This window comes from Hyperoodon ampullatus, assembly GCF_949752795.1.
Source record: "Hyperoodon ampullatus genome assembly, chromosome: X".
NCBI classification, from domain to species: Eukaryota; Metazoa; Chordata; class Mammalia; order Artiodactyla; family Ziphiidae; genus Hyperoodon; species Hyperoodon ampullatus.
The window spans coordinates 34,817,509-34,826,898 of NC_136913.1; the positions used below are offsets into that span (position 1 = coordinate 34,817,509).

General features: G+C 38.8%; 1 protein-coding gene across 1 annotated transcript in view; it reads left to right on the forward strand.

Annotated features, from left to right (window-relative positions):
* The window catches only part of LANCL3 (LanC like family member 3), a gene marked incomplete at both ends in the record, with an annotated part of 91,936 nt that extends 83,033 nt beyond the window's left edge, over positions 1 to 8,903 (forward strand). Inside the window, 2 exons of the mRNA XM_079726966.1 lie at positions 2,672 to 2,879; positions 8,744 to 8,903. Of these exons, the coding sequence (XP_079583092.1) occupies positions 2,672 to 2,879; positions 8,744 to 8,903 (368 nt within the window). The remainder of the gene's footprint in view (positions 1 to 2,671; positions 2,880 to 8,743) is intronic.
* Between the last annotated feature and the right edge of the window lie 487 nt (positions 8,904 to 9,390).

Here is a 9,390-nt window from a genome sequence, read left to right on the forward strand (position 1 = left end):
TGGCTGCGTTGGGTCTTCGTTGCTGCACGCGGGCTTTCTCTAGTTGCGGGGAGCGGGGGCTACTCTTCGTTGCGGTGCACGGGCTTCTCACTGCAGTGGCTTCTCTTCCTGTGGAGCATGGGCTCTAGGCGCACGGGCTTCAGTAGTTGTGGCTCATGGGCTCTAGAGTGCAGGCTTCAGCAGTTGTGGCTCGCAGGCTCTAGAGCGCAGGCTCAGTAGTTGTGGCGCACGGGCTTAGTTGCTCCACGGCATGTGGGGTCTTCCCGGACCAGGGCTCAAACCCATGTCCCCTGCATTGGCAGGAGGATTCTTAACCACTGCGCCACCAGGGAAGCCCTGGCAGAGGCTTTTAAAAACCTTAGCACCTACTACTGTCCTGGTATATAGTAGATGCTCAATTAATATCTAAACAGCCATCCATTCTGTGAGCTGTCTCTTTCATTAGCCTATTTGCCATCTTTCTGCTGACACGATCAGCTCATAGCTACCCTATTACCCTTCTTTCAGTCTTGGTTGACCCCACAGTGGGGCATTTTGTCTATAATACTAATCACATCATTAAAAATATAAACCAACCAATTCACAACAAAACACTCCCACTGGTTCCCTACTGTGCATGAATACCGTCCAAGCTGCCCAACTGGACTTGTAAAATCATCCAAAATGTGAGCCCAATCTACCCTTCCAGCCCATGGTCCTGTTGCTTAGAACACTGCCCCACTGGTCTTCATGTGACTTGTTTATTGTGGCTTAGAAACTTTGCCCTTGCTGATTTGATGCCTGGAATGCTCTCTCTCCATCTCCTCAGGCCTGCAGTTTCCTATGCATCCTACACAGTCCTGAAGAAAGCCTTGCTTCCATCAAAGCTTCCCCTGACTGTCTCCCTCAGGGAACTTCCACTTTTCTGATCCCTCTAGTATTATTTTCAGGGCCATTCATTTTATGTCCCCACAGCATCATGAACTACATGTCTTATTATGTATCAGTCAAAAGTACATATTTTTCTCTCCCTTTCTAGACAGTGCCTTCCTGAAGGGCAGGAATCGTGTTTAGCATTTATTTTATATCACCCAGGGCCGACTGGCGACATAATTTGGGGGACCCAGTACAAAATAAACATGCAGACCCTTTTTTAAAAAATGATTAAGAATTTCAAGATGGCAACAACAGAGCATTCAATCCAGGGTGGGGCCCTTCTGGAGGCCCTTTGTGAGGCTGTACAGGTCACACGCCCATGAAGCTGGCCCTGCCTAAGGCTGTGCATACAGCAGATCATCAATGAGCACTTTCAAATGAATGGATACAGTGAATGAATGAATGTGTAATTAACTGAGTTCAATTCTTTTAAAAATCATTCTTTGTGGGAATGACACTTCCTTCCTAAAACTGAAGGAGGACAGTGCTATAGGTGACCATTGTCGGTGGTTGACTGGGAAGCACTGGCTGAGGAGAGCCCGTTGTTATGTGTTCGTCATAGGGAGTGTTAAAGGATACATTTTTAAAAGAGAATAAAATCACGACTCTCATACAAACATAAACATATGTCAACAATTTTAACTCATAAATGAATGAGGGAACCACAAAGGTATTACAACTGGTTCAAAGGAAAATCCAAAGAGTGGACATATTTCTAGGCTATTAGGAATGCTGACATGAATTTACTTAATAGATGCAGAAACTAGCTGCTTCCACGAAGACTGAGGGAAGTCAATGCAGCGTCTACCGTACAGAATATGAGTTTCTAGAGACAGGTATTATTTACATTACTGTCAGTTTTCTACAAGGTAATTTCTGTCTTTACACAATTGTAAAATAGGCTAGTCAAAGACAAAGGCAGAGATACCCTTGATGGATGAGCTAGTCAAAATATCTACTAAATTCCAGTCTTTCCCACTTTCTATACTAGAAGGGTAGGTGAGGCAGGAAAGAAAGTGATCTTGTGTTATTAATCTCCTCTCTGAATATGAGCACCTGGAATGTGGAGGAAATTGTTTCTATTAATAGCTGTCACTTCTCTTGTTTCCATTCCTGCCTGTGTAATTGAGATTGTCTTGGCTGAGGAGTTTTGAAGGAACGTGTCTTTCCTTAGAACAATCAAGTGGGGAGGGCCTCACTTCACAGCTGAAGCCAGAGTCTTGGCCAGGTTACTTGGGATCATTGTTGTTTTTGGAAGGACTCCCAGTTTGGCTCTTAAGAAAAGGTGTGTAGTTATAAGTACTTTAACATTACAAATTCTGAACATCCGTGGGGGAATGGGCAAACTGTGTAACCATTTAGCCATTCCAAATAGCCAGATATGCATAATGCTTACCAGGGTATGTGTCATCGAATATTAGCCCATTTGTAAATTATGAATTTTATCAATCTAGATAGTTGTTGCTCTTTCTCTCAGGGCCAGTATCACCATACAATTCAAACAACTTAAACTAAATCTCACAGGTAAAATAAGATTCCCTTGGAGAAGATCCTATAGCCTTGCTACTCAAAATGTGGTCCCCGGAAGGGCTGTCGTTAGAAATGCAGTATCTCTGGGCCCACCTTAGACCTACTAGATTAGAGTGGATATTTTACCAATACATTGGTGATCTGTGAGCCTCTTAGAGTTTGAGAAGTTCAGCTCTATAGTATTAAGCCCTGAAAATCACCTCTAATGTCTTTGATGTTTTCACAGGAATTGCCTATCTGTTTGCAAAAGCTTATCTGGTTTCCAAGAAACCACAGTACCTGGACACATGTATCCGGTGTGGGGAACTCACGTGGCAGAAGGGCCTGCTAAAGAAGGGGCCAGGGATTTGCCACGGGGTAGCTGGCAGTGCCTATGTCTTCCTGCTGCTATACCGGCTCACGGGAAACTCTAAATACATCTACCGAGCCCAAAGGTCAGCCTTTCTTTGCATGTTTTTTTTTTTTTCTCCAAATGTTAATACAATTAATGTTCTGAACAGGTAATAGAGTCACATAGTTTTTTTGTTTGTTTGTTTGTTTGTTTTTGTTTTTGCGGTACACTGGCCTCTCCCGTTGCAGAGCACAGGCTCCGGACGCGCAGGCTCAGCAGCCATGGCTCACAGGCCCAGCTGCTCCACGACACGTGGGATCCTCCCGGACCGGGGCACGAACCCGTGTCCCCTGCATCGGCAGGCGGACTCCCAACCACTACACCACCAGGGAAGCCCGAGTCACATAGTTTTAAAGTGTAAAAAGAAATACTTCCACTGTGCACTATAGCGATTTAGTTCACTTCCCAGGAGACAGTTACCAGTCTCTTAGTTATCTTCTCAGGGATATACATATCTGTATATATACACAAGCAGATAGGCATATATGTAATATTTTGTCCCTCTTTTTGTTACAAATGGTAGTACTTCACTATCTTAACGATCACCCTAAATCAGTAAATAAAGGACTTTTCATTTTTATTGCTGCATAGTATTACATCTTCTGAATGAGCCATAGTTTATTTAACCAGTCCCATATGGAGGGCAATTTGGATTCTTTCCAATATTTTGCATTACCTATAATGCTATGATGAAAAGCATTGTACATATATCATTTTGTTCACGTATGGGTACATCTGTAAGTAAATCCCTAGAAGTGGAATTACTGGGCCAAAAGATATGTATATTTGTGATTTTTTTTTATTGTGGCGAGAACACTTAATATGAGATCTATTCTCTTAGCATATTTTAAAATGTACAGTAATATCTTGTTAGCTGTAGGCACAATGTTGGACAGCAGATCTCTAGAACTTATTCACCTTCAGTAACAAACTTTATACCCATTGAGCAAAAACTCCCCATTTCCCCTCCCCCACCCCAGCCTTTGGCAGCCCTCACTGTATTCTCTGCTTCTATGAGCTTGACTGACTTGTACATTCCTCATGCAAGTGTTATCATGGAGTATTTGTCTTTCTGTGACTGGCTTATTTCACTTAGCATAATGGCCTCATTTATCATTTAGAACAGTGACTGGCACGTAGTAACTGCAATGTAAGTGTTCACTGTTATTATCACTAACAATTTGAGTTATATCATTCTAGACATTTCTCTATGCATGAATGTATGTTCCTATATATATATATATGTATTATACGTACATATTAATAAGATCCAACAATTATGTATGTGTAACAGTACTATACACACTGTTTGCAGTTTATAATTTTAAATAAACAATTTTTAAGGGACATCCTTTATTTCAGTTTGTATAGATCTATCTCATTGTTTTAATGACTATATAGTTATTTATTATAGTTGTACCATGATTAATTTAACCAATCTTTAAGTAATGGACACTTGGTATATGTGCAATCTTTACTAATACAAACAAAATTGTCCCAAATATCCAATACATACCTTTCTGTGCACTATGAGAAAAATTTTTAAATTGAAGTCATTAAATCCAGAGGTATTTTAAACTTTGTCTTTTGCCCATTTTTTCCTATTGTGATGCTTATTTTGAGGACTGTAACTCTTTGTCAATATATGCTGTAAATATTTTTCTACTTTGCCATTTTTCTTTCAACTTAGTTCATGGTCTTTTGCCAGACAAAAATTTTAAGTATTTTTCTTGGTAAAGTTGTCAAACTTTCAAGATTTCTGGACTTTGTGTTATAGTTAAAAAGACCTTTCCCACTCTAAGATTATAAAAATATTAATTTACATTGACTTTTAATACTTTTATGATTTTATTTTCATTTTTAAAATAAATTTGTACCCCTTCACCCATTTCTCCCACCAATTTAGAAGTTACTTTAACTTTTTTTTTTTTTTTTTTTTTGTGTGGTACGCGGGCCTCTCACTGCTGTGGCCTCTCCCGTTGCGGAGCACAGGCTCCGGACGCGCAGGCTCAGCGGCCATGGCTCACGGGCCCAGCCGCTCCACGGCACGTGGGATCTTCCCGGACCGGGGCACGAACCCGCGTCCCCTGCATCGGCAGGCGAACTCTCAACCACTGCGCCACCAGGGAAGCCCTAGGGAAGCCCTAGGGAAGCCCTCACCGTGATCTTTTAAATTTGCTTCTTATAATGTGTATCATGTCGGATTATGACACTCCTCTGTTCAGGATAATCTGATGGCTTCCCACATGAATCAGAGTAAAAGCCAAAGTCAGTTCTCTGAACAAAAAGCCCTCCAGGATCTTGCCTCCCATTACGTCTCTGATATCATGCCCTACTTGTCTTGCTCCTGGTTCTTTGCACCACAGTGGCTTCCTTGTGACTCTGTTAAGATACCAGGTACAATCTCTACCTCAAGGCCTTTGAAGTTTTTGTCTCCTTCACCTGTGATGTTCACTTTCTACATATATGTCCCAGTTCTCTCACTTCATTCAGACCATCACTCAAAAGTCATTTTGTCAGAGAGGTCTTCCCAAGGCAATTTTTCTAATATTCGATCTTTAAAAAAAACATAAAATACCCTTTATGATATTTGCATGTATGCACAGAAGGAAAAATACTAACATATGTGAGTCCCCCATTTGTAGCTCCATTGTTTTGGAAGTCTGTTAATATATTTTGATTCATGGCTCCCTGATCTGTTTAGGTTGCAACCTGACCCTTTATTTCCCAAATATAGGGAAAAAAAGTCATTTGGGATCTTACTTAGGCTAATGTGATATCACCTTTGGAATAAATTTCATCGGGGTTGTCATTCTCTAGAAAGCCTATTAAAAAAAATCAGAACAACCCCTCTATTTTTCTGGGAGACTGGTCCTAGTTTACAGAGTCTTAATTATAAGTCTGGGATTACAGGGCCCTTCAGACAACTTAAATTTCTCACTTACAGGTAAGGACTGAAAATGTGCAGGTTATATCTGAATTTTGTTTGGGCATTGCATTTAATTGTTTAGTGTACTGAAATTTCCACTTCATCATAACTCAAAGTTAAATATGGTGTGGTCCAAATTGGGGAGACTTCCTTTGGCCGTTCCTAAAACAGTAAAGTCAAACAATATGTACCTTCCTGGAATAAACATTACTTGGTCATCGCCTACTACTCTTTTAACACAGAGTTGGAATTTATGGTTCCAGAAAAATATTTGACCACCTTTTCAGTTTCCTCTATGATTATTTAATTATTCAGGTTTTCTACCTCTTTTTGAATTATTTTTGGTAGTGAATAAACTACTATAAAAGCATCTAGTTCATATGTATTTTCGAATGTTTGACATAAAGTTCTAACAGTATAGTTCCATGATATTTAAAATTTCCCATGTCTGTGATTACATGCCATTTCACATTCCTAATGGTTTTTCTTTTTGGCCAGACACACCAGCATTTTGTCTATGTTGCTTATCCTTTCAAGGAACTGGCTTTTGGTTTTTATTAATTATTTTTGTTTTTCTCTTTTGCTTCCTAATTCATTGTTTTCTGCCTTTATTTTTGATTTTCCAGTATTCCTTCCCTTTATTTTGTTATTTTCTACAGTTTTTAAAAAGTGCTTAATTAGAATACCTTCCATTTTATAACATCAACAACAACAACTCAGATCAATGAATTTTCCTCTGAGTTCAGTTTTGGTCATAGTCAATAGGTTTTGATATGTAATGTTATCAGTGTCTGTAATTCTTTTTAGTTCCATAATTACCATTCTGACTTCTATTTTGACAGAGCTTTTTAGAAAAATGAATTTGTTTGTTTGAATTTTGCACCATTGGGTAAATTTTGGAAACAATCATTTTCACTTTAGTATGATAACATGTGTAGGTCAGAATACAATGAAACTGCTACTCTCACACACTGCGGGTACTCTTGTAAATTGCTATATATCATTTAGAAGTTATTTTGAAAAGCACAAAAAATGTTTATCATATTACTTTTAAATAAAAAAATGTAGGATACTAAATATTATACAGACTATGATTTCAATAATGTAATAAATAAATCTAACTCTAGGGGGGAAAAAGGTCAAAGGAGGGAGCAAAATTAACTGTGGATTTCTCTTAAAATGTGGTGGGATGGTTGTCTCTATTTTACAAATATTCTGCTATACTATGTTTTTGTGAAAAAATTCTGTTTACCATGTATGGAATGCTTGCTCTTTGCTCAGAGCCCTAATATATGGTATCTTTGATCTCTACAGATAATCTTATGCAATTCTGCAACTTCACCGTTTTAAAGTCAGATTAAGAAATTTGCCAAAGGTCATCTAACTTGAAATTATCAGAGTTGCATATTGCAACCCCAAAGCCCTTCCTCTTCCTGCTACACCAGGACTTCGCAATCTAGGATTAGTGAATTTACTTGAGAAAAGTATTACATTTCAAGCTGAAATGTAGCATTTCCTTCAATTCTGAATTTGCAGTAGCTGTGACTCTGTCACCAATAGATGTCATAGATATTCTTATGTTATTAGTCTTGTTGCAGATATTGTGAAATGTATTTTACTCCCATCACTACTTAGAAATGTCAGCAGTTATTAGACCCACTACTAGATCTTGTTATTTAATGTGTTAATAAAGAATCCATATATCACTGTATCACAAATTCGGTTGAAAACTTTTTACTAACCATGCTTTAATATAATTAATTTCCTTGGGAATCCTGTGTATTTTTCTTTACATATTTGAAGACTTTTTTTTTTTTCTGAGAAGGAGTCCAGGCTGCCAAATGATCCATAGCACTAAAACAGTTAAGACTCCTTGAAGCTATACCACGAAGTTTCAGTGTGTAATTACAAATTTTGAATTAACTCTTAAGATGCATCATTATTCTACTGTTTCAAATTTTGACTTCCATTAAAAATTGTTGCATATTCAGGAAAACAGTTGAGAGAAAAATTGTCCCAGACAGAATTGCAGTATGTTTCCTGCTGATTTATTTTAAGCTACTGTCAATTCTAAGAGCCCTAAAAAGATCAAACAAGTAATTACTCTTCATAGGACCCCCTGTGTAGTAGCAATAATCAATTTATGGCAGAATCAGCTGTCAGGCCTTTTCAACCTGTGAGCTCTAGCCTCTGAAGTGGTGATTATTTTTGTTGTTGATGGGAATGGATAGAGGAAGTCTGTAAGGAGGTGACAGCACTTTAAAACCTGTAAGCTACTAAAAATGTTACTCGTTATAAATGATTTGAATAGGCTTTGTGGCAAATACAGGTAAAAGAAAAAAAGATCTCTCATAGAGAATTTAGAGGTCAGTGGTTTATTTTTAAGGCAGGTGTCCTAAAAGTAATCTATCTTGTAGCTGAGTTTGCCGTTTGATGTCATGATTATAAAATGTTGCTTGCCTGTTCCCATTCATCTTATTCTTTGGTTTGCCCAAAGCACAGATTGTATAAAACCTTGCCCATTTATTTTCAGTCTCTGCTCTCTGTCACATATAAATGAAACCTAGCTCAGAAATAATATGCCTGCAGAAACACAGCATATTTACTGTTTTTAAAGCCAGAGGCCTATATCAGCTTGCTTCTATTCAAGATAAATAAAAGTATGGCTATTTATCTGTCTTTTTTACTTTTAATTATCGGATGACAGAAGGAATGAAATCCTCAGAAACTGCTTTGCTTTGCAAATGCTGAAAATAGTTGAATTTGCTTGCCAATATGATCTGTTGTGAAACATACACAATGGCATAATGGCTTCTCCGTTTTTTAACAGGGAAGAAAGCTTCCTTAAGATATTATACACATCTGGAAAGAGAATGATGCTAAAACTTGAACTTAGCGGAGAGGAGGAAGAAGCAACCCAGGGCCAATAATATGGAAACACTCATGTGAAAACTGTTCATATTTTCTCCTTCTCTTAGGTTTGCTGAATTTTTGTTTACCGAGGAATTCAAGGCTGGTTCCCGGGTCCTTGAAAGTATATACAGCTTGTATGAAGGCTTCTCCGGGACGGTGTGCTTTCTGATTGATCTGCTGCAGCCCAACCAGGCTGAGTTCCCTCTCTTCAGCGTCTTTGTTTAGAAGGCTCCGTGTCCCACCGTGGCCCTGCAGAAGGTTCCTGAGATTTCCTGAGCTTACTACCTGGCAGTTTCCACATAAGCCACATTCAATGGTATCAAAACCATGAGCCTTAACATTGCTGTCGGAAGGGAGGGAGCAAGCAGGTGAAGGCAACATGATACCTGATTGAAGGGAGAACAGTGTGAGAACCTGCAAACATAAAGACACCACAACTCTTCTAAAACCCCTAGAGATGGAATAGTTCAGGGAATAGATGTGAGACCAGAGATCAGAGGAAAAAGGGAAAGAGAAATCATCTGGCTTTCACTTGCGGGATAGAAAACAAAATTGAAATGTGGACTATGGCAATGAAATGCCAAAAATACCTTTGCAGTTGGAGAGAGAATTTGACCATTTGTGGGTGCCCTCCACCCCTAAATTCAGAAAAAAAGACGATCAGAAAACTAAAGTAATTGCCCAGCTCAAACTGCTAGGAAGGGATGTGTCA